This window comes from Mycteria americana, chromosome 20 (genome assembly GCF_035582795.1).
Source record: "Mycteria americana isolate JAX WOST 10 ecotype Jacksonville Zoo and Gardens chromosome 20, USCA_MyAme_1.0, whole genome shotgun sequence".
NCBI lineage: Eukaryota > Metazoa > Chordata > Aves > Ciconiiformes > Ciconiidae > Mycteria > Mycteria americana.
The window spans coordinates 3,729,634-3,753,968 of record NC_134384.1 but is presented as its reverse complement, the minus strand read 5'-3'; the positions used below and the strand labels follow the sequence as shown (position 1 = coordinate 3,753,968).

Sequence of the window (24,335 nt, the reverse complement as noted above, 5' to 3'; positions counted from 1 at the left end):
GTGCGCGCACCTCACTGCCGTGGGGAGGTACCCGTGCTGCCCAGGGGGGCACGCATTGCAGTGCCACGGGGAGGGTCCCACGCTGCCCGGGGGGGTACACACTGCGGTGCCTTGGGGAGGGTCCCACGCTGGCTGAGGGGTGCATGCACAGGGGATCCCCCCACGCTACTTGGGGGTGCGCGCACCGCACTGCCCTGGGGGTCCTCGCCCTGCCCGGGGGGGTCCTCACCCTGCCGGGGGTGCACGCACCGCCCTGCCCGGGGGGGACCCCACACTGCCCGGGGGTGCATACACGGCCCGGGGGGGACCCCACACTGCCGGGGGGTGCACGCACGGTGCTGCCCGGGGGGGACCCCACACTGCCCGGGGGGTGCACGCACCGCCCTGCCCGGGGGGGACCCCACACTGCCCGGGGGTGCATACACGGCCCGGGGGGGACCCCACACTGCCCAGGGGGTGCACGCACGGTGCTGCCCGGGGGGGACCCCACACTGCCCGGGGGGGCACACACGGTTCCGCCCGGGGGGGTACGGACCCCGCCCGCTCCCTCCCGTCCCCCTTAAGCAGCGACGGGGCGGGCCGCCACCTTAAGAGAGCCCCTCCCCCGGCGGGCTGGGGCGAGCCCTCCTCGGCTCGGCTCCGCACGGCTCGGCACGGAACGGGTTGCCATGACAAGCATTTTCTCCCGCTAGCTCCGGGACCGCTCCTCCGCCCCCCCCATCCCATGGCCAGCCGCGGGGGCTCCGCCGCCAGCCGGGCGCCGTGGGGGCTGAGCCGGTGAGTGCGGGGGGGGGGACGGGACGGGACACGGGAGTGGGGTGGGGGTCCCGTGGGGTGCTTCTCGGTGCTTGGTTTTTCGGTGCTGGGCGCACGGGTGGGCGAAAGCACCGCGCCCACCGCCCCACCCGCGGCGGGGGCTTAGCCCCCGCCGCGGGTGGGGCGGTGGGCGCGGTGCTTTCGCCCACCCCAGTCCCTCCCAGTATGCAGCGCTGTGTGCGCTGGGGTGCACTCCGGTCCCGCTGCAGCGCGGAGTCGGGTGGGTCCCTGGAGGTGGGCGGGATGGTGGGATGCCCGCGGTCCCTCCGCTTTTGTGCGTGGGGGTCTGTGAGGCGTGCAGCCCCCCCGCCCCCGGCATCTGGGGTGGGTGGGAACCCACTCCGGTCGTACCCTGCAACTTGTTGCCTGCCCTTGAGGGGGGGCGTGGGGCTCCCGGTCGCGCGTGTTATTGGAAGGCAGCGTGCGTGTTGTGACACTGCAGGGAGGGGGTGTGGGGGGCAGGATGCGACCGCCGTGGGTCGGGCTCCGTCTGGCTGATGCCTCCATCCATCCCAGGCCACGCTGCAGCTTGGCACGGGTGCCGGAGGGAAGGGCAGAGGCAGCGCAGGCGGGGGGGGGGGGGGGGGGGGGGGGCAGCGCTTTGCGGCAGCCCAAGGACAGACCGGGGAAGGTGCTGCGTGGGTGGCTTTCCCCATCCGTGGGGCAGGAAGGGTGCTGCTCCCTACCTGGAGCCGGGCGAGGTGCGTCTGGAGCGGGGTAACCCGGGCAGGGTGTGCGTGGGAGCGGATCCGGACAGCGGGGCGGGATGGAGGGTGGGATCGCCGGGCGCTGGCACCGCGGGGAGGGGGAGGCTGCCGGGTGTTTGCCCACGCCACGGCCAGGCACGTCCCCCTCCTGCCTGCACCCACCCAGCTGATCAAATCCACAGCAGAAAACAGGAGGAATGGGGGGGGGGGGGAACGACAACAACAAAAAGAAATAAAGCAGCAGCGCGGGGAGGCTCTGGCCCACATGGGCAGCAGGCAGGAGCCTCTTCCGCCTCCTGCCTCTGCCTCCAGCGCTCTCCCTGCATCCCAGCCCTGCCCGCGCCCCGGCTCCGGAGCCTCCCAGCATCCGGCCCGGCTGCCGGGCCTGGCTCGGCGGGCAGGGGCCGGGGGGGAGCCCCTCGTGGGGCCCGGGGCGAGACCCCGCGGTGGGGAGGGTGTGGAGCTGGGTGGTCCCTCCCTGCTTCGCCGGAGGCAAGTCGAGATCTTGAGAGGGGAGGGAGCGGAGGAGGGACAATAGGTTATTGTGCTCTTATCTCTGGAGACCTGAGGTTGGGTGGGGGTTTGGATTGCAAATCTCAAACCAGTGCAGCCTGTTTCTGCCCGTGGACTGGCAGCTCGGCCGGGACCCGGGGCAGCGAGCTGGGGTGGAGGTGAGTGCTCGGAGCTACCCGTGGGGTGCCCAGAGCCGTCTTGGGGCTGGGGGGCACAGAACGGTGCCCCCCACCCCAAATGAGCACGATGCTTCTGCTGTTGGCTGCTCCGGCAGGCAGGGTTTGCACCGGCTGCCTGCACTCTGCCTGGCTCCAGACAGTGCCCTCAATCTTTCGCTTCCTTGAGCACTGAAACGCACCTAAATTATTTAATCATGAGCGAGAGAAGCTGACGCCCCCGCGCTCCGCCAGCCCCACCCCGCAGCAGCGTGGGGTTCCCTTCCCGGCTCGGTGTCCTGCGGGCTGCCCCCTCGGGTCACCCTCCCCGGGAAATCCCACCCGTCGCTCGGGATGGCATGGGCTGGGTGCTGGGGGCAGGGGTGGCTGTAGGTGCCCCCAACCCCGGGTAGCAGAGAGCTCTCCTGGGCTGAATGGAGGGACCTGGGTGGTCTTGGAGGCCTCCCAAAAGCTACGTGCCCTTTGAGGTCCCAAAGCCTGTTGGGAGCGGTTGACTCGCATACGTGGGTTTTCTGCCCCGTGCCAAGACGGGCACTGCACCGGCGTGGCGGAGGTGCCCATGCCGTGCCGGTGCTATGGTGCAAGTGGAGCTGGGAAGCACCCAGGGCGGCGAGGCAGAGCTTCCCCATACCTTCTGCTACCTCCACCTCTGCAGCCCAGCCCCTCGGGATGCAGGTTCCGTCCCCGTCCCACCCTCGCCCACGGTGAGGCCGTGGGCGCTGCCCTGGAAGCGGCCTCGTGCAAGGGGACGCGCAGGGACCTCTGCAAAGCCTTGGCTCCTTCCCCGCAGGAGAGGAGCTGGCTGGCGTTGGGGAGGTGGTGCAAGCGCTGCAGGTAGAGGCTTGAGAGGGCGAAGGGTGTTGTTGGGCGGTGGGGTGTTTTTTTTTTTTTTTGGTTGAGATGGTGACGGAGGGAATTCCCTGCGCCGGCTCGCGTGCCGTGGGTCTGGCTTTCGCGGCGTTCTGCCTGCGGAGGATCTCTTGCCATTAGCGTGTGCCGCTGCCGGCTTGGAGCATCACCAAGTCTTGCGCCTGAGGAGCTGGGACCTGCCATGCTGGAGCCCCCCGGGGCAGCCCTGTGCAGAGGACGGGGTAGGGCAGGGTGAGCCGGAGGGTGGCACAGGTCCTTGGGCAGGGTGACTAAGAGCAGGGAGGGACGGCTGCTCCTCTCCGCTATTGTTTTGCAGTGGAAAGCACCGGGGTGGAGCTGTGCCTGGAGTTCACCCTCTTCCCCAAGGCCTTCCCCGGCTGCCTGCGCTGGGAGATGAGCCTGCTCCTTCCCTGCCTGCACCTCGCAGGGGCTGGGGGTTCCCTGCATGCTCCCTGCTCCTCTCTTGGGTTATTTTTTTTTTTTCCTTTTTCTTTCTTTTTTTTTTCTTCCCCCCGCTAGGCCACGAGCGGAGTTTGCCCGCAGTGGTCGCACACGCCTGTTGCAGCGGCGCTGGAAGGAGCCCGTGGGGGTTTGGGGGACACGAGCAGCCCGGCACCGAGCAGCAGCTCTGCAGCAGGGACTCGCTGCCGATGCCTGTTTGCTGCTGCTCCCCGTATCCGCTGCTCCCCGCGGAAGGGCTGGCCGTTGCTTCGGCTTCCTCCTCGCCCGGGGCCCCTCCCTGCCGGGGAAGGCTGCACCGTGCTTGGCAAATCACTGCTGCTCTCTGGGAGCCGGAGGAAAACCTGGGTTAAACCCCATGACGAGCCGTGGGGTGGGGACCCCGCTCTGCTCCGGGTGGAGCTGTGCCAGAGATGCGCTCGCTGTGGCAGGGACGAGGCCTGGGGAGCGGGAGCCCGGGAGGGATGCGGCGATGCTTGGTGTGACCATGGCAATGGGATGCAGATCTTTAGACAGGGGTGGGGGGCGGCCGCTGCAGTGCAAAGAGGTGCCACCTCCTCGGTGTTCCCCAGCACCTCTGTCTCGCTGGGGACTTCTAGGAGCGGATCCAGGCAGGGTGAGGGATGCTGGCCTGTGCCTGTTGGTTGCCTGGAGCCCTCCTGGTCGGGATGGATGGAGGCAGCGATGTTTCTATCGTACAGGTGGAGATCCCGGTGTGTGGAGGAGGAAATAAATCGGTCTGGGTGAGCTGGGAATTTGAACCCATCCCTCTCGCCCTCGTGTTGTGCCCAGTAGGGAATAAGGACCCGTCCTGTGGTGCTGGTGATGGAGATGCTCCTGGGGGAAGCAGCTTTGATGGGGAGAGGGTGGCACACCTCTCCCCAGCCTCCCTCCTCTCAAAATCGGTGTACGCAAAGGCCTCCTGCGATGAGCCGTGACCGGCTGGGGGAGAGGGACAGGCAGGTGACCGCACTCTGCCCAGCGGTGGCCAGCCCAGAGCTCCCCCCCCGGGTTTCCCGGTGACACTGGGACAGGGACCGTGTTTTGGGGTGCGGGCCCAGCCATGGGGTCCCTCAGTGCGGCCAGCTGCGGGAGCCACATTCCCTGCCACCTCCTGCCAGCGCTTTCTGAGGCTGAACTAATGAAACATCTGACTTTGATGTTTTAATTAGTTGCTTTTGGCTTTAATGCAGAGGGATAATAGAGTTTCCGTGGACTTATAAAACCTGCCCCTCTATTTGTTCATTAGAGAAAAGAAAGGGGGGGGGGGGAAGGCAAGCTAACCTTGGATAGAGAAAGGAAGAAAGCAAATGCTTGAGACGTGCGGAGCACATGACAACCCGCTGGTGTGTCACCCACCTGGATGGTGACTCTTTTAAAGCACTAATTAAGCAACTTAGATCCTCAGTGAGCTCTCTGTGAGTAACAGATGAGTTTGGTGTCCTCCTGCATTTGTGAGCTTCTGGGAGGGGTCTCGGATTTAAACGTGGGAAGCTGATGCACAGCAACATGCCCCTGGGAGGTCAGGAATCGGGGCTGTGGGAGTCCTGGCCGAGAGCATCCCTCTGCCCGCGTCACCTCGGCAGTAAAGCGAGGGGCTGGCCCCGCTCTCGCAAGCGTGGACAGGCCACCGCTGCCCTGGCAGATGGAGAGGGACGTGGGGACGCTGCCGCGGGCGTGAGGTGGGATGCTGAGTGCTCCTGGGCTGGCTCCGTGGGACATCTGTGCTTCTGCATTGTGGCATCCAGTCCTAAACGCCGTACGGACCGGGAGGGGCCAGGCTGGGGAGGGGGCACGGCGCAGCTGTGACACCGGCCCTGCCTACAGCCCTCTGCCAAAATCCTGCGGCTAACTCGCTTCGGGGCATGGGAAGGATCATCCCATCGGGCAGTGCCAAGGGCTGGCTCAGGAGAGCTCCTCGTCGCAGCAAGCCCTTCCCTCCCCGCAGCACGAGGGTCCGTGGTAAGCCCACGGGGACACGCCGGTCCCCTAATGCAGGGAGGGGGACAGTCCCCTGCACCCCCTGCCCATCGCGGGCACCCGAGCTGGGACACGGCAGGTCCCCCATGTGGGGACTCCTCGCCAGGGCGGCAGAAGCCAAGCCGAAGGTTTGGCCAGTTGTCCGTGTTTTGTGCTGACGGGGAAACTTTTGCTTCTCCGCTTCCATGGCAGGGATGAGTCGGCAGCTGGGCTGAGCCGAGGAGCCGACAGCCAAAGAAGCCGAGCGCTGCTGCAGCCGCCGGGGTGCTGGGGGCAAGTCTCCATCCCCTCCTTTTTTATTTTATGCGGTATCGCTGTATTTTCCCCCTGCTAAAGCGGCCGGGGTCTGCGGGGAGCAGCGAGCTGCTGGTGTGCCTGGGCAGAGTGCAGCGCGTAGGAGTCCCCACCCGGAAGAGTTTGTCCGGCAGGGACGGGGAGGGAGGAATCCGATCCCTCCTTTTCCCAGGCTGGGATCCCAGCGCACTTTGCTTCCCGTGGCCCTGGCCGGCTCCCTGCTCCCGAGCCCCCTGCGCAGCTCTGGCCTCCTGCTCCGACCCAGCTGGCAGGGGAGGGCTCTGCGCCGCCGATCCTGCGACTCCTCCGCTGCCACGGCTGCTGACATCTCCTCTTTGTCTCAGGCACGGAAAGGTCAGCCCTGCCTAACTCGCCGCGGTCCGTCAAGGAGCCGTAAATAAGCCGGATCCGTCTGCCGCGGGGCCACGGCAGCCGCCGGCTCCTGGGTTGATCTCAGCATCCTCCTCCTCCTCCCTGGGCAGAGGAAGGATTTGTGCTGGGGGAGGGATTGGGCTGTTCAGTGATGCCAGCTGGGGGCCAAATCCAGCGCTGCAGAGGCTGGGGGGCGGCGGGCCGGGCTGAGGCCCGAGGCACTCGCTTCAGCAGTGGCAGCGGTAAAAGCAGCGCACCCCATGCCAAGGGCCAGAGCCAGGAGGGCTGCTCGCGGGCTCCTGCCTTCCCCAGGCTAAAAATAAGCTGCTGGCCCTCGCCGTGCTGCCTCTGCTCCCGCCGGGGGGGCCGGGGGCGGGCAGGGGACGAAGCCGGGCCGGAGGGGACCGTGGGGGAGCTCAGCCCTGCACTGCGGTCGCAGGGCCTGCCTGGGACTTGGCGTGACCTTTGCTCTTTGAGCATCGGATCCAGTGATCAGATTTTCAGGTCCGGGCTCGGATTTCGGGCAGAAGGTGTCTGATTTTCAGCGTGGTTTCCCAAGATGCTAATTAAGGACCCTGCCGCAGCAGCTAGAGCTTTACTGTCCCTTCTCCACCCCTCGCTCGCCCGGGAGGTGCCGATCGCCCCAGCCAGCCCCGTGGCGTGCCCTCGGCTTTTCTCTTCTCGCCCTTTGTGCCTGCTTGGAAATGCTGGTGCTTCGTCTTTCTCTGCTTCAGCCCTCCCAGAGGCTTAGTGGCACGGCATCGCGGTGCTCCGGCTCTTCATCTCTCTTCTCACCTCCTCACCAGCAACTTAAAAGTAACCCCGGGTTGCTCGAGCTCCTGGCTGCTCCAGGCAGGTCTCAGGCTGCACAGATGCTTTTTAACTGGTGGTGGGAAAGCCGCTCTCTTGCTCGTGCCATCTTGCAGGCTGTCACTGCTACAGGCAGCCGCGGGACACAAGGACAAGTGAGAAGATGGCTTGGTCCTCGAGCATCTTCCCATCTCGCCTCCCTTCTGCGGGGGCTGAAGCCCCCGCCTTATCGTTGGCTCTGCAGGCAGAGCCGGGCCGTACCCCAGGGGAGGAGGATGGCTGCAGGCACGATCTGCTGGCTGTGAAATTCGGGGCAGGGCGTCTCGTTTGCTGCGTGAGGTTCCCAGATCAGCGTGGCACCTGTACAGCCTGCCTGCCGGTCCCGTGTGCCAGGAGAGCCGCCTCAGCGCCGGCTGCATATAAAACCGTGCCGTGACATATCGCTGCAGCTGGCAGCCAGCAGCGTGCGATGCCGAGCTTCCCCGGGGTTCCCAGCCCAGCGCTGCCCGCTCCAGAGGGGCTTTTTGCCGGTGCTGGGCTCTCCCGTGGGCACGTGGCTGTGCCGGGAGCACGGATCCGGCATGGCCTCTGTGATGGAGACAGCCTGGGGGTGACCCGGGCTGGCAGGGAGCTCGTGCTCCAGCCTGAACCCGAGTTAAATATTATTCCTGCCTCTGGAGCAGGGAGGCTGGTGCAAGGCGGGAGAGATTGGTGCAAGGAGGGGGATTGCAGGGAAACGAGGGCAGTCTGGATTTGTGGCTTGGTGATGCCGGCAGTCGGTAAAACCAGGCTGGCAATGGAGGAGCCCGAGCTGCCGGTGGGATGGGCTGCCAGGCTGTAGCAAGGCTTGAACTGTACCTCGCGAGGGTCGCGTCGCTTGTGACAGCCCCGCTGCTACAGAACGGGAGGAAAAAAGCTGTAATAACAACCTGCCTCTACGCGTTACTCGGTGCAGGGGATTTATCCCGTGTGCGGGCAGAGCTGGCAGAGAAGCCCGAGTGCGTTTGCCTGGGGACGCTGGGGGAAGCGGGAGTGAATCAGTCCCAGGGAGCCGGGACCAGAAACTTGGCTTGGCTGCGGAAAAGCTGAAAGCGCAGCTGATCTTTCCTGGGTGTCCTGGTTGCAGACGTGGCTGTGAGTCACCGCATCCTGCTTGGAAAAGTGTGAGGACCCAAAACTTTCATAGGAGCAGCTGTGCAGGGCGCTGGTTGCCCCAGGGACGGGTCCCCAGTGGGTCCCGCCGTGCCCACCCCGTTCCCCCGTGGGAGCAGGGCTGTGCTCATCGCCCAGGGACGCGGCTGCGGAGCCGGGGGGACCCTTCCCTTAGCCAGAAACTCCCGTGCCCTGGCTCGAGCTACGAAAGTGTGAAGCTCCGCAGCTTGCATTTTCCAGTGTGACTAGTGCCGGCTATTTTTAGTTGTCCAAATTAAGCTTGCCTAAATGATGTCTTTTGAGGTTTATTTGAGGGAGGAGGCCTGAAGTGGTGTTATTTCCCAAGTGACGAATTGCTCTTAAATCTGACCCCAAACGGACTGCCTAAAAATGAAGGGAAGGACCAAAACAGCTGACTCTGTTTGGGCAGTGTTTCCTCCCCGGAGAGCTCCAGGGCACCTGGGGGTGTTTCCTGAGTGAGCAGGAGATCTCCTGGGGGAAGGAGAAAGCAAGCAGCCAAGACCCGCTCGCCTCCCCGTCGGGGAAAAAACCAGCAGCATAACCTCATCCCGCTACCTGCTTTGGCATCCCCAGGGATACGCTGCGCCCCTGGGAGCCAGCCTTGCAAACGCCTGTCTGCTCTGCGGAGTATTAAATCCGCGGGCTGCTCTTCCCAGGGGCAGCTTGAATTACTCGGCGTGTGCCGAGTGCCAAATGCAGCCGATCGCGGCTCCCGGAGGAGACGGCTGCTTTGCCTGCTGGAGGAGGAGGCTGGAGCCATGGGTCGGGGTGCTGAGATGTTGCTCTGTAGGTGCCTGTTTTGGGGGAGGCTCTTCCAGGGGTGATGGAGAGGTGGCTGCTCTGGTACCCAGGACGTGCTCGAGGGCTGGGTGCAGCCGGTCCCCTGGGTGCAGCCATGGGCCGGGCTCTGGTGAGCCAAAATCCTTCGCAACATGCTCCGGCTCCGTGTCCGCTGCTAAATTCTGTTGTGCTAACTCCTGACTCGCCGCCTTTCATCTCTTTCCATTCGTTGCTTCCCTTCTTGGCGTTGTTTTCCCCACTCTTTCCATCTCTCCCCATCCGTGCCTGCCATCTGCGGACACGTTCATCTTCTGCGCGCCTGGTCTCACCTCGCTGGGCACCAGCTCGGGCATCCCGTACCACCTTTACCCGGGGCTCGGAGCAGGAATGGCTCTTCGTCCTCCTTTCCTTCCCTTCCCTGCAGCATCTGGGTGTTTCTCTGCAGGGCAGCAGCCAGGGGATCCTCTCGCTCCTGCAGTTGAACGTGAAATGCATCAAATCCTTGCAAGATGTTGCAGATGGTGCTTCTGCAGCACGGGGGGGGGACTTGTGCTGCGTGCAGGTGTCCTCTGCTCTCTGCGGGCAGATGCAGCCTGGAGCGAGGAGGCTGGAGGTGCTTCCTGCCCTGCCTGGCACTTCCATTCAGGGGACTGTCCCTTTTCCCTTTGGAAAGGACAATGAGGGATCCTCCCTTCCTCCTCCCGCTCTCCCGGATGCAGCTGCCTGCAGAGACCGGCCTCGCTGTTTCTCAGCCCCTGAGACCTTGCTGCGCTCCATCCCCGCTCGAGGTGATCGGTTTGAGCAGAGCATCACCAAGAAGGGACCCAGAAAAGCAGGCAGAGAGGGGAGGGCCTTCCCCAAATCTCAGCCTCCTCACCCCGGGACCCTGTCTGGCTGCCTCCCCTCGAGGGGCTGCGTGGGAGCAGGGTGTTCCCCGGCCAGAACAAGCCCGGGTGGTGCTGGGGGACCCCGAACCAAGCAGGCTCCCCTGGCAGTGAGACTTGCTTTGTGCATTTCCACTGTCCTTGTCGTGCAGAGAGCAAAAACACCTGCCCTAACCCTGCCTGGGGTCAGAGGATGGTGCAAAAGGCTGATGGAGAGGATGATGAAGGACCCCACTACTGCGGGCAGCTGCCCCGGTGTGCGTGGGGCAGCCGGGAAAATGTGGGGGCAGAGAAGAGGAGCCAGAGCTTTGGGAGCGGAGGGTATTACAGCATGCTGAGCGGTCCTGGGTAGGATGCCCGGGGCAGGAGGAGGAGGAGGGGGAATCCTGTCCACGCAAAACCCCAGGCGCTAGGTGGGTTTTGCATTTTCCCGGCTGGGTGACGAGCAGGCTCATCCGCCTCCCGTACCCCAGTACTGGCCCAGTGCTGGGCTTGGGTGTCGCTGGGGAGCTGCCGGGTCGTGACGCTGGCTGCTCGTTTTCTTCCCCGCGGATTGCCTTGCTCCGTCTGCCTGCCTGCTGCGCTGCTTACTGCCAACGAAACGCCCCTAACACCCGGATTGCGGCAGTAATCTCTGCCCTATTGCTGCTAAAGCTGCTATTATCCCCAGATTAGCGCTGGTGCTTAGATACCCACCTGTATAAATGCCAGTGATAGGCAGGGACTGTTATAAAGCCTCCCATAGCTCCTGCGCCTCCAGGTCCAGCCAGTACAAAGTGGCTGGTGTCCGGCAGTCACCTCGGGTGACCCCGGGGCCGCACCGGGCTCGGCCGTGCCACGCGGGGCTGGGTTCTTCCTCTGGCTCGGAGGCTGGGCAGAGGCGGCAGGGCTTCAGGGCTGGCTCTGCGCTAGTGGGGGGCATTGCTCGCTGGGGTTGGGGTGCCAGGCGCTGTGAGCCCCCCCCCCCCCCATGTAGTGGGGTGTCCTTGTCCCTGTTACATCTTGTCCCGGCTCTGTAGCGAGTGTCTCTGCTTGAACTAGAGCTCAACCCAAGCTTGGGACTCTTGGCGTCGTTGTAGGTTCAACAGCAGGGTTTTTTGGGGGGGACAACCTGCAGGCTGCCCTCCCCCAGCACCATGAGGTGCGATTTATGGGCACAAAGGACATGTGCAGTGGCAAAGCCAGGGGTGCGGGTCAGCGCCGGAGGGGCTGGAAGGCACCATCCCACCTGGAGGGATGCAGGAGGTGGAAGCCTCGCCAGCAACTTCACACTGGCACTTGAGGAAAGGGATATCCCAGTTTCTCTGGGTTGCTGGTGCAGCTGGGAGCCTCTGGGGCGTTGCCCAAAGTGCGTGGGGTTCGAGACGCTGTATAAACAGGATGGCAGGTCAGGACGGTGCTGGGTGCCCGGGGCACAAGGGTGTGTGCGTACCTGGGGAGCGCGGAGGTGGGGACGGGTGCTGGGAATGACGGTGCTAGGAATGGAGGTGTTCGGCGCACCGGGGCTCTGCCGCCAGATCGGGGTGGCAGTGGCATAGCAGCAGGTCCCGTTGGGTTTTGGGGTGCAGAGGGGACGGTCCCCAGCCGCAGCTGGGAGCGGAGCACGCGGCGCCCGTGAGGATGTCAGCGATGGTGCCGCTGCCGGTACCGAGCGATGCAGCAAACCCCGCGGCCGGGGGATAAGCCAGCCTCTCTGCGAGGGCTCAGCCTAGGTAGGGCGACTTTTAAATATATCGGCACTTAATTAAAGCACGTTAACGGTTTTAAAATGCATCGACACCTAGTGTAGGCCGAGGACCTAGTAACGCTGGAAATGCGTTAGCTGGCTGTGGATTACCTTGGGGCTGGTGCTTGCGGGAAGTGCAGCGCTAACAAAGAGGCTTTGAAGAGCAGCTCGGGATCGGGTGCGTGTTTTCCCCGTCCAGCCCAGCGTGCTTTCCCCATCCCCTGGCCAGGCTGGGGGTGCTGGGGAAGGGGGTGCCCCCGAAGCATCGGGGCAGTGGGATGCAGCCAGGTGTGGGTGGGAGAGCCAGGGCTGGCGTGTCTCAGTGGGGTGAGGACTGGGCGCCGCGTGGCTCGCCCCTTGCGTGGGGTGGGTGCCCGGGATGGGTGCCCCCTCACCTGCAGCCTCTCCCCACCCGCCACGGCAGCTGGCTCCTGCACCGTGCCGCGCTCCTCCCCGGCATTTCACATCCCCCAGCCCTGCTCCTGCGTGTGCAGCTTTCCTTTAATATTTATTTTTCAAGCAGATTCCTGCTATTTACTTAAATAACTGGTTCTCCAGCCGCAGGACGCACGGGGCGGTGGGGAGCGGGGACGCGGGGAGCCTTGTGGGGGGCCGGGGGTGTATGTGCACCCTCCTGCGGCATTCTGCCTTATCCCAGCAACTGGCTCAGATTAGCTTTTCCTTCCCCTGCCCCTCCCCGTGCTCTCCTGGCCCATCTGGCTCTCTCCCCTTATTTATTGGTACATATTTTCCAGGCTCTGATTTGCCTCTTCTGCAAAGCTGCCGCTCTGCCCAGATTTGATCTCCCGATGATATCACGGGCTTTGCTCTGCAAGGGTCTAATTTGGTGCCCGGGATGCAGGCTTTCTTCCCTCGTATAAATATTGCCTTTCGGTCTTCTGTGCCTCTCCCGCTCTCCCTCCCTCCCTTTAATTAGACTTCTTACTGCATGGAACAGTTTGCAGTTATATATGGAAAACAGCCTACACTTTCCCAGGAGCGGGGCATGTCGGGAAGGGAAACGGCGAGCAGCCGGCGCGCTCTCCCTGGGAGCGCGTGTGTTTTTCCTATCGCAGACACACTTTTGCCGGCTTTATTTTTTAACCCTTTGGGGCGGGGAGGGGGCTTGCAGCCCCCCCCCCTCCCCACCCGGTTGCTTACTCTTCCCCTTTGCCTGGAAAATCCCCTCTCTGCTTGGACTTTTAAATGGAAAAATATGGATTTGCCACTGGTGTGGTCCGGCACGAGGGATACCTGCTAGCCGGGATCGGAGAAGTTACCCGGTGCCCGGCACGCCGCCCGTCTGGGATGTGATCGGGAGCGGGACTGCGTGGGAGCCCTCGGAGCTGAAACGGTTGGGAGCTGTGGGTGCCGGACCCCGGATCCAGGAGCATCCATCCCGTCCCCCTTGCCCACGTGGCGAGGGCGGCAGGAGGGGCGTTTGTCCCCCCAGCGCTTCGCTGTGTCCCCAGGGCTGCTGCCAGCCTCGGGGTCGGGATCCGAGCGTTGGGTCATCCCTCCTGCTGTCCCAGTCTGCTCCTGGGAGCTGCTGTGGGGCAGCTGGACTCGCCGGGGTTCCCCTCTGGCTCATCCCCTGGGGGGACCCCCTGCTCACCGGGCAGGCTGTGCAACCCAGCAAGCCACCGACTTTCCCTGTGGTGTCAAACAAGCTCTGCTTCCTCTGCCTCAGTTTCCCTTGCTGTGAACGAGACGGGTATTTTTTTATTATTACTGCTATTTGGTTTTTGCACGGGCTTTTTCTCTTCACCAAGCGGGGCAGGAGGAAGCATCTCATCGCAGTGCTCCGGCAGAGAAGGTTAGTGCTGCGCTCACCCAGATGCCTTCATGGCTCTCAGGGCACCCCGAGATCCAAGAGCTCAACTTCTCCTGGCTTCCAGAAGAAGCAGATGCTTCTCCCAGCCGCTGCTGGGAGGAAGTGATGGGACCTATTTTAAGCCCCCAGGGATCTTCAGGGTAGGAATCCCCTGTCCCTGTGTAATACTGCTAAAAATATCATGGCTGTACCCATGTGTCCTGGCTGATAGCTCTCTCGTTCTTTGGGGGTTGTTTAGCTTGTGAGACTCCCTCGTGCTCTGTAGGTCGGTTCTTGCCTGCTGGTTTTTACTTTATTTTAAGCTAAGCTGTTCCTTCACTTGCTGAATAGGGTGTAGAAAGGTGGGAGTCAGGACTGCCGGGATCTCCTCCCTGCTCGGGGGCTGGGAGAGGGCTGATGCTGTGCTCGGGTGTGTTGTTGCCTCAGTTTCCCCATCTGTGTAAGGTGGAGGGATGTGCAGGGAGTCAAGTCCTGCGCCCGTTGGAGAGCACCCGCACCCGGTGCTCATGGGCTGCCCCATCCGACGGACATCCACGGGTGCCGGGGCAGCGGGGATGGCTGAATGCACCGGGGCTGGGCTGAGCTGCCCGGAGCATCCCTGCCTCTCCCCTTGCTCCCCTGAGCAGCGTGGTGCTGGGCCGGCAGCGAGGGCTGCGGTTGAGCTGGGTTGGGCTTGGCTTTGCCTGAGCTCCTGCCCAAGTGCCAGTGTCCTCTGGCTGCGCCTCTGTCCCGGGAACAGCTCATGAGGTCTCTGGAGCAGAGAGCGCCCGTCCCTCGAGGCAGGGCTCTCTGCTCTCCCCATCTTGCTTTCTGCACAAGTCCTTGGCTTTAATCCTGTCCTCGTGGCCCCTGCCCTCTCCTCCAGCCGCCTGGCCGGCACGGATGGCTGCTCCAGCCATACTCTGTGCATCAGTACTTCTGCTCCGCAGGGGCCGGCTGGGAGAACCCCAGCTTCCAGCATCCGTGTGCCCCGCGGGAGCTGGGTGAAGCTGTGCGGGGACGGAGCGTCTGCCTGGGGATGGGACCCCTTGCCCACCCGCCCCGACGGGATCGTCGGGCGTCATCTCCCTTCTGCAGCAGGGCACCAAGACTGACGGGCATCCAGGTGTGCCGTGAACTGGGAGGATCCAGGTCGGTCTGAGCGCAGGGCTGGGATGTGACCGTTGCTCGACGTCCGTCCCGGGAGCGGCCCAGCCGGAGTGGTGGTGCTGCAAGAGGAGTTTGGGAGACGAAGCCACCACGGAGCCCCAGGCCTCGTTTGCTGTCTTATTTCTATCATCAGGTCCTGTTCCCCTGTTTCGAGTCAGCTGAATCCCAAACCTTTCCCTGCGTTGCATTGGACTTGTTTGCTGTAGGCTGTAAAGCGGCACTAAGACGAGCCCAGGACCGGGTCTGTGGTGGGGCTGAAGTGCAGGAGGAGAGGTTGACCCCTGTGAGCGGAGAGGCCGTGGGGTGCGTGGGGGGCAGCCTGGTGGGAGCTGTCTGCCCCGGACCCCTCCCCATCGGGGCACCGCAAAACAGATTCAACTGGAGGCAAAAAAAAAAAGAGCTGGAGTAAAGAGTTGCCTGATACGTGCCAGTTGATGCCTTATCGTCCAGCAGCGGGTGGCCGGTGCCCGCTGTGCTCCGTGAGGAACCTGTTTCCCGGTGCCGACTGGGAGGGAGAAGGGATGGATGAAGCTTCGTGCTGGGGTCCAGCGCAGCCCCCCGGTCCAGCAGCCCTGGGGCTCTGCACCGCGCCAGCTCACCCTGCACCGGCCGCCTCGGCGAGGTGCCCGGTGCTGGCGGCGGGAGGGGATGCTGTGTGCTTCTGAAGGCTCGAGGGCTGCAGGTATTTGCTGGTGCAGAAGAGGCTGGGGTTTGCTTTCTGCATGCTTCTGCGTTCCTCCGCCGGCTGCGCTACCTTGTAAAGCACAAAAGAATAATGAGAGGAGCTGGGGTGATTTAGTGCAGGCGCCGGGAGAGAAATACCAAGGCCTTAGATGGAAACATTCCCCTTGACAGCTCGCCTGGAGACTCCCTCCTTTTTCTTTTTTCCACCCCCCCGAAATTCCTGGGCCGCTGCACCCTGCGGCACGGGGAAGCCCGGAGACGTGGGCAGATTCCTGAGCCCCCGGCACGAGGCTCTGGTGGCTGCGCCGGTGGCTTTTGCACGTGGATGTGTCGTGCCGGGGCCCGGGCAGCAGGAGCCAGGGGCTGCCCTGGCCCCTGGGCTGGCAGCGGGCTCGGGGCGGCAGGTTTTGGGAAGCCGCGTCATGGATCCCTGCATCCGTGCTTGTTCCACACCTCCGCAGCACGCCCGGTGCTCTCCTGCCTCCAGCCTCTTCCCTGCCTTTCACAAGAGCTAATTGCTGCCTTGGGCATGCAAAAAAACCCAACAGTTTTCCTACCTTCATTAACAGGAGGCAAAATACTAGCAAAAAGGGAGCCGCGGCAGCTGTAATTAGTGGGCTGATGGCAGCTGCTCGCGTTCCCTGTGGAGTGGCCTGCAAAGGGAAATGCACTTTTGGAGAAGGTTGCGCAGAAGCCTTTCACTTGTGCCTTCCCTGTGCCCTCGGCCCCTGGTGCGCGTCTCAGGGCAGCCATCCTTCCTTTTGGTCCCCACAGCCTGGTGGGAGGCCGAAGAGGAAGAGGATGGTGCGACGGCATGACGCTGCTCGGGGTGGGACGATGCTCTGGTTTCTTCCCCATCCGTGGTCGCTTCAGCGCCTGTGTTCATGCATTGTGGGGACGAGCGTGCAAACCCAGCCGGGGGGGTGACAGCTTGTTTGGGGACGTGAGCCCTGACTTGTGCCCTTGCACGCGGCAGCCCTCGGCGCACGTGCCGGCGGTCGTTGCGCACGCAGGGCACGCCGTGCGCGCTAGCTGCGCTCTTGGCACCCGAGCGAGCGTTCACCCCGCTCCTGTCAGCGGGGAAGCATGTGCCTCGGTGGAGGTGTGTGGGAGAAATACTACGGGCTGCGCTGTCCGTGGGCTGGTGCAATTCATGCTCCGGCGGCAGGGGAGGGCGGGGAGCTGGGGCTGGTGGCGGTGACATCTCGGGGCCAGCAGCTCCTTCCTGCGCCTCTGACAACACGTGTCACTCGGAGCCAGCGACCGCGCGTGACGGCGTTACACGTTGCCTACAGTAACCGGGTGCTTTTTGCATGTGTGTGTGTGTCTGTCCCCACCTTCACGTCACCTCCGGCGTCCCAGCTCGCAGACGGTGAGGTGTGTAGGAGTCGGCACCGCGTGGGAGTTCGGGAATTTTAACTTGCTGCGTTGCGGAGCTGCCGCTGCGCCTGCAGGGCCGGCGGTTCCCCCCCGCGGGGACGCGGGAGGAGGAGATGCTGCCTTTCCTGGGGCACTGCCGCGGGTTAGCGTAGGAGAAGCCCTGAGCTCCTCCTGACCCCGCAGCGAATTTCCACTAGAGTTGGTGTTCGTGTAGTGAAAACGCTGGTTCCTGGGCTGCAGCATCAGCCCTGCGCTCTGGACTAAGTCACTTCTGCGCCGTGACTCGGTTTCCCCTGGCACGGTGTTGCTGCCACTGAGCTCTGCCAGGGCTGTGCAAGGCCCCAGCATTTCCTGGGTGTTTTGCTGGCTCCTTTTCCAGCTGCAGTGCCTGGGGGCGGGGCACGTTTAGTCCCCCCCAGTCTTCAAGATGAAGGCTGGGAGCTTCTTCCCCCGCTGCATTGCAAGGGAAATGAGAGGGTCTTGCAGTCATTGGGGTCTTCCCCCATCCCAGGATTTTGGCTCTTGCGTTTACCCGTCGCCATGTGTAGCACCCTGGGGTGCGGCAGCTGTGGGGTAGGTGTCGCTGGGGGTTTCCCCACTGGTGGGTGCTGGGGTGGCCCCACTGGGGAGGGAAATGCCACCGTCCCCTCCCCTGGGGTGCTGCACAGCCCGCCCCGAGGCAGCGTGCTCCACGAAGGAAGCGGATGCTGCGGTGGGAGGAGGCACCAGCGAGGAGGTAACGTCCTGCGGGCAACGCAGGTGCCTGCCCGGGGAGCCCCGACGGGGGACGATGCCTGGTCTCGGCACCCAGGGCCCGGGGGAAGGAGCAAGGAGAGGTGGACGCCAGCGTTACTGGGGGAAGAGGGACAGATCCCGCTCCCTCGCTGCACGGGTGCTGGCGCAGGGTGCCGTGAGTGGAGGACGTGCCTGGAGAAGTCTGTCCGGGGTGTTTCAGGCTGGCCTTTTTCCCCCTTGCCTCTTCCACCCTCCCCTGCTTGGGGCATGGCCCCTCTCCGTGGTGTCGGGGTGGAGGGTGCAGGTTTCCACACCGTAACCTTTGCTGCTTGCTCTGAGGGCTGCGATCCTGCACCTCCTCCTTTCTTGGCTTCCAGCGAGTGCTGGGGGAAGCGCTTGGTCCCCAGGGTGAAAATCCTCCCCAGGATGCACCAACGGGCTGCGGGCTGCACCCCTGCCCCTCGGGAACCGGCCACGGCCTTCTGGAGCACGCGGTTTACTGCCGTGAGTCATCATCTCGGCTCTTTCCACCCATCTGTCTTCTGAGGAGGTGATAACACCCGGTAGCTCTCTGGGTGTCCTCCCTGGGGCACCCCAGCCGCCCAGCAGAGAAGGGGTTAAGCACAGGGCCGGCTAGCGGGGAAGGCTTGCCATGGGTGTTGCTGGGAACAAGCAAGCATGCACACTGCCATCTGCACATTGCGATTTGGTGAGTGTGCAGGGGAGGGGCCCCCAGTGCCTGGCCCGGGGGTGCCGCAGCCCCCCCGCTTCATGGGGAGAGCTGGGGGCTCTGCTGCAGCTCAGGGTGGGAAGTGGGGCGGGGGGGGGGCTGAGGGGGGCTCTGCTGCTCAAAATCCACCAGGCATCGGTGTTGTCTTGGCCTGGGGACTGCTTCTTGCTCCATGTCGCCCTGGGCATGTCACTTCATCTCAGTCGTGCCTCCGGCCCGGGAAGCGGACCTGGCTTAGTCCCTTAGCCCCGGGAAGCGGACCTGGCTTAGTCCCTTAGCCCCGGGAAGTGGACCTGGCTTAGTCCCTTAGCCCCGGCAGGCACCGGGGTGGGGAGTCGCATCCACCCCCCCACGCCTGCCAAGAGCAGCATCTGCCCAAGGCTCTCCTCTCTGTCGAAGCTGGGCAGGGTGTGTTGTGCAATGGTCCCGGTCAGACGCCCCGGTCCAGGGAGCCCTCCGTGCCCCCCAGCGTCTCCCTGCACGCTTGCTCCTTCCCCGCTGCGAGGGGCTGCAGCAGCTGCCCGGTGGGGTCCCTTCCCCTCCCAAACCACCCTCCACCAGCGGCAGCGCTTAACGTGTCTCTCCCAGTGATTTTTCTTGGCAGATGCAGCCGCTCCGGTGGCTTGTCAGCTCCCTCTCCCCTTCGAGCTTCGCTCCCATGTGGGACCGTGGCTCCCAGCAGCTGATGGCGGGTGCTGAGCGATGGTGGGGTCCGTGCAGTGGGAAGGAGAGCCGGGAGAGCTGCGCAGTCTCTCCCAGGACACTTCCCAGCGAGCAGGCAGTGAAAGGTGCTTCAGGCTCGTTTTTCTGCTTTAATTGGCTACTTTGGCTTTTGGAGCCCACGTGCCCGTCTGGAGAGTCGGTCTGTCCGCGCAGCTGTGCTCCGGGACTCAGCACAGCCTCTCCACTGGGGATGGAGCTCAGCTTTTAATTTTCAAAGAGAAAAATCTTAAACCCAGGGCAGGAAGGGTAATTTCGGGGGTTTGGTTTTTTATTTTTCCTCCCCACTTGGCAACATAAACAGCATCCCTGACAGCTTTACATTGAGTTTGCCATGGCAACCTCCAGCAGCCGAGTGTTTCCAACACCCCATCCCCAAAGCAGGAGAGGAGACGAAGGGGCAGGACGGCCCCCGGGCGAGGGGCGGCGTGTGGGGCTGGGATGCGGGCAGCCTCTGTACCGATGCAGCCGGGCAGGTGCTTGGGGAAGGTGATAAACTTTGATCCAAATGGCCTGAGGTTTGCTCAACGGGCCTGATCCTGCCTCGGTGAGCTGCCCTGCCAGCCCAGCGGGGTTTGTGGCTCTGGGCAGGGGAGGCGGTAGCTGGTGTTGCTCTTCCTCGGCACGGTGCTTTCTGCCCTGGATGGTGGGAGATGTCCAGGCTGGAGCGAGATGAGGTGCAGATTTCCCCCTCCATCATGGGTAAAAAAAAAAAAAGAAAAACAAAACACCTGAGCTTGGTCAGGGCTTGCTCCGTCTCCGGTCATGTGCCGGGGTGGATGGGGTGGTGCTCGCGTCTGCCTGCCGGGGTCCGGTCTGAGTGCGCTGAGCTGAGCAGGGGGGGTTCATGCTCTTGCCCAGTGGCCCAGCAATAGCGGCTCAGGCAGCAGCCGCGGGCTGGCGTGTGCTGGGCTGCTGGTGCTGTGGGCTGTGCCGCCGGCATGGCAGTGAAACTGCCCGTGGTTTGGCTGAAGGTGTCACGTGTGACGTGTCCAGCTGATTTTTTTTTTTTTTTTTTTTTCCCCTTGTCCCTCTCCAAGCAGCCCGCTTTCCTCTCCCCCATGCTTAAAAGCCAGCAGGTCCCTTTCCTTGTGCAGCCGCTCCGCTGCCCGGGGCGGGCACACGCAGAGGGCTGCTCCGGCACTGGCCTGCGGCCACTCTCCCCAGCCAGGATGGAGGTGTAATGCAGCCGTTTATTATTCTGGGCAGGTTTGTCTGCAGCACCACATCGGCTTCGCCGCTCCTCGCCAGCCGCTCCCTCCTTCCCGGAGCGTGCACGCTCCTTCCCCCAGCTCACGCCCCGGCCCACGGGTCGAGAGGGTCCGTGTCCTTTGCCACTGCCACCCCCAAACTCCTCCTTGTCTGCAGCTACCCTTCTCCTGCTCGGGGATGCTGTTTGGGAGGTGATGCAGCATCGCCAGCGGCTCGGGGTCCCGTGCAGCCAGCTCCTGCGCAGGGCAGGGCAGTCGGGCTCCTGCTCAGGCTCTCCCACCTGGGCTGTGTTTTCTTGCCCTCCGTGCCAAGGGGACCCTCGGGGACCACTTCTTCCTCTGCAGTGCCTAGGGAAACTATTAAGAGTTCGGGACAGGCTGCTGAATGCTGCTGGAGTCATTAGGAGCTTGTTAGAGCATCGGCTATTAGGGAAGCCTGAGCGCAGCTCTCCGCTTGCCTGGGATGGATCTTCCCAGCCGGACCAAGGAGCGCGGGAGCCTGTCCTGTGCCGGTGAGATGGGCCAGGAATGGGTCTCTGACCCTGCTGATGCTCTGACCCCAAACTGGGGCTGGAGGAGGATGCTCAAAGCCGATGGCAGGAGCCTTCCTCTGCCACGGTCCGTCCTTTCTTCTTGACCGGCAGAGCGAGTCCCTGGGGCCGGTGCTGCTGGAGGGAAGGAGCCTCACGGCTGGCGATGATCGGTGCCCCATGGGCTCCTTCAGGGGTAATTACGGACTAGGCCGTTATAGTGTTAATTAACTGTCTTTCTCTTAACCTTTGAGCTCTCCTCAGAAGATGTTAGTTGCTATGAAAGAGGAAAAAAATTAGTGTGTTGAGGTGGGGGGAATTATCTTTTTTTCTCTTGATCAGCAGGAGTCTGCTTAATTGGACCTGCCGTCTCCTACCTCCTGCTGCCAGCAGCTTTCGTGCCTTTTAGTGGTAGATGAGCTCGGCTCCGCGAGGAGCCGCAGGGTGACCGAGCTGGGCACGGGCAAGGATGCTGGGGCAAGGACGCTGGTGCTGATGCTGGTGATCTCTGCTTTATGGGGCAGCAGCAACGCTCTGCCCCAAGGGTGCAAGTTTGGGTGCCCCAGGAGCTGCAATGCTGTGGGGAGAGCACGTCCCTGCGCTCCCCATCCCTTTGCTGCCTGCAGCTGGTGGACAGGACACTCCCGTGGCGGTGGCATCGCTGGTGTCCCTGAGGTTCGGTGGATGACTGTCGCCTCCTGATAACGCTGCCTGGGCGTTGCTGGCCGGGAGGGGAGCTGCTCGCAGGGGCCAGGCCTTGGGTTGGGTGTGCAGGGAGGGGTTTGCTTTTTTTGGGGTCTTGCTGCCCCAAGGGTTGCAAAGCTGGCATGACCGGGGCTGGAATGGGGGTCATTTGCTGCGGGGTGATGCCGGGACGGCCCCATGATGGTCTGGTGCTCGTCTGTGGGGTATGCGAGGGCTGGTGCATCCCGTGTGCTCCTGGGAAGCAGCAGCGGGTGTTTTCCCTCCTTCCTCCTGTTCTTTGTGGCTGCTTGGCTTCTCTGGCCGCTTGCTCTGCCACCTCTGGACCTCTGTCTCAGTGCTGATGCTGCCTTAGCGGCCATACTCCTTTTGTTATTCATTTATATTGCTCTAGGAAAGGCTTTCTTTTCTCTCCATAGCGAGCCTCCCTTGCAGGCTCTTTGCCTCTGTAGTGCTGGAGAGGCGTCTGGGAGCATTGCTGCTGGCATCTGAGCTTGGGAGCAGAGCCGGAGGGCACCTTGGGCGAGAGAAAGCCCTTTCCCCCTCTGGCCCGTGCTGCTCCGCCTGCTCCCTCCGTGCCCCTACCTGTCCCTAGCACCCGTCCTCTCCGCCCAGGATGCCAGTGGGGGACCCCAGACCCCAAACCCCTGGGAAAGGGGGGAGCTGCAGGATGCTCGCGGTCCCTGCCTGGCTGCAGCGCTCGGGTCTTGCTGGTTGCAGTGGTTTTGGGGCTCGCCTGCCCTCGCTGGCAGGTCTGGGGCGGAACCTGGCTGGCAGCGGTTTGGGGCTTTGAGAGTTGAGGCTGAGAGCCCGCTCGCTGCCTTCGAGGGGACAGCATGAGAGCTTGCAAGCAGAGTACAGAGGGCTTCCTGAGACACGGTCTGAAAGGGTCATTAATGCAAAAGCCTCTTTATTTTAGAGAAACATGCAGGTTTTAGTAGCTTCTCTGGTTCCTGCCAAGTCTCTCTGCTGATTAAAAGTCTGCTGGGTGCTGCGAGCCCCTTTCCATTGGTGCCAGCGAGCGTGGTGGGATGCTTCTGCTTACCTGTTGGCAGTGCGGTAAGCCGGCGCTCCCGCCCCGGGACGGCAGCCTGCAGAGGAAGCAGCTGTTTTCCACTGCCGAGATGTATTTTTAAACCAAACTGAATGGGAGCGTTTTTCTGGGCCGGGCAGCTTGGGGTTGAGTGAAGAACCACCTGGGCGCCCTTCCTGCCCGGCCCCACGTGCTGCTGGAGCTGCTGCCGCCGGTTTTCCCCACGGCGTGGCCGAGTGCCCGTGAAATGCCCCGGTCCGTGCCAAGCCCATCTGAGCTCCCTGCAAGATCAACTTCTGCTCGTCCAGGTTTTTTGGTCAAATCACGCTGACCCCCGGGGCCGGGTGAACAAGCCAGCGCCTCCAAACCACATTATTTCCGGCGGGCACCCACCCTTGGGTGCTGTTGCTCCTGCTCACCCATCCCGTGGGGCGTGTGCATTTATTAGCAGACCTCCTAATGCCAGTATTTTTGTTTCCCATCCTTGTTTTTGCAGTTCCAGTTGCTGTGGTATCCAGGGAGCTCTCCTCCTTCTGCGGGAGATGCACGCTGGTCGTTGCTAAGGTCGCCTCCGCGGTAACATGCACATCCTGTTTACACCTTTATCCGGAGAAGTTGGGCTCGGTTAGAGGCACCCGCTTCACCCGGGCAGCCCCCAGGGAAGGGGCCGCACTGAGCATCCCCCCGCCGGACCCTCGAGGGAGGGCACTGCAGGAGCCGCGAGCCGGCATCGCCACCACCGTGCCGGCAAGATGACGAACAACGTGGCCGACCACCACCCCGGGAACTCGGTTGCCGAAGGCAACCATGAGGGGGACTTTGGTTGCTCCATGGTGGAGCTCAGGAACCTCATGGAGCTGAGGAGTGCCGAGGCGGTCGCCCGGCTCAATGACTCCTACGGCGGCGTGCAGAATGTCTGCAAGAGGTTGAAGACGTCGCCAGTTGAAGGTAAGTGGCCGTCCTGTGGTCTGCGCGGTGGGACCACCCGCTCGGGTCCGGCCGGTGCCTCTGGGCTGGAGCCACGCAAGGTTCAAGCTGGTGGCTGGAGGGTGGTGGCTCAAATAACTGGGTTTGTGAGGCTGAGCTCAAAGTGTGGTCCCGTTGCACCGGGCATCCATCACAAGCCTTGTGGGAGATGGCTCCCTGCATCTTAATAAAATTATCATTTAAGGTAGAGACGGAGGAAAAAGAAAAAGAGAAGCATCTTCCCTGGGGTTTCCCCCGAGGCGTAGCCCGGAGCCTTGCGTCCTCTGGGAGGATGGAGCGGAGGCGAGATGTGGGCAGGGGCGAGGAGCTGACGGGGCATAAGAGGGGTGCGGGGGGGCTCCTCTCCCCAGCCCAGCTGCTGCCCCGCAGGTCGGCACCAGCCTTTCCCCTGTTTAATAATTTACAGCGCTAACGGCAGGGCTGCGTGGGGCGTGGGTGAAGGAGAGTGTAAAGGTTGGAGCGTGCCCGGGGAGGTGGCCAGGCTGCGTGGAGCTTGTTTGCAGGGTGTTAGTATCTCAGCCAAGGGACGGGCAACGCCTCCCCAAAGGGGATGGCTGCTGGGGATGATGGGGAGACGCCCGCGGGCTTCCCCCAGATCTGTAGGGCTTCTTGAGCGGCTGTGGGAGCGTAAAACCTGGTTGGGTGCTTCTGAGCATCACAGGTTTGAGCGGTGGCAGCGACGGTCGCCTGCGGGTGCCAGGTCACTTCTGGGAGGCTTTGGTGGAAGGATGTCACCTCTCCTCCCCGTGGTCTGGCCTTTCCAGGCCCCCGTATCGAGGGGTAGGCGCTGGGGTGGCTGCGGGTGTCTTTGCATGACGATGCACCCCTTCCTTGGCATTAAAAGGGGTCCAGGGGGGACAGACCCCCTGCTTACAGCACCGAGGGTTTACCTGGGGCTGGGAACAGCACTGGCAGGATGCGGCCCCGCGGCGGCTGTGTGGGATGGGGGACGTGGCTGCGCCTCGGCTCTGAAAACTTGTGGGTTATTATTAGTGCCGTAAGCTGGGGATTAGCGTGTTTCCCAGCTGTGAGTGGGACCGGGAAGGGGAGACAATATCGGGATGTCATTAGAGAAGGGGG

General features: G+C 63.2%; 1 protein-coding gene across 5 annotated transcripts in view; it reads left to right on the top strand.

The window, feature by feature from the left end:
• Positions 1-615: 615 nt before the first annotated feature.
• Positions 616-24,335, top strand: part of ATP2B4 (ATPase plasma membrane Ca2+ transporting 4) — a 49,678-nt gene continuing 25,958 nt past the window's right edge. For 3 of the 5 annotated variants that reach the window (XM_075521836.1, XM_075521840.1, XM_075521839.1), the window contains exons 1-2: positions 616-777; positions 22,765-23,216. In XM_075521836.1, coding sequence (XP_075377951.1) covers positions 23,021-23,216 — 196 coding nt within the window. In that variant the 5' untranslated portion in view covers positions 616-777; positions 22,765-23,020. Of the gene's footprint in view, positions 778-5,982; positions 6,170-13,022; positions 13,377-22,764; positions 23,217-24,335 lie in introns of those variants that run through there. The other 2 variants (XM_075521837.1, XM_075521838.1) reach the window with 2 other exon arrangements.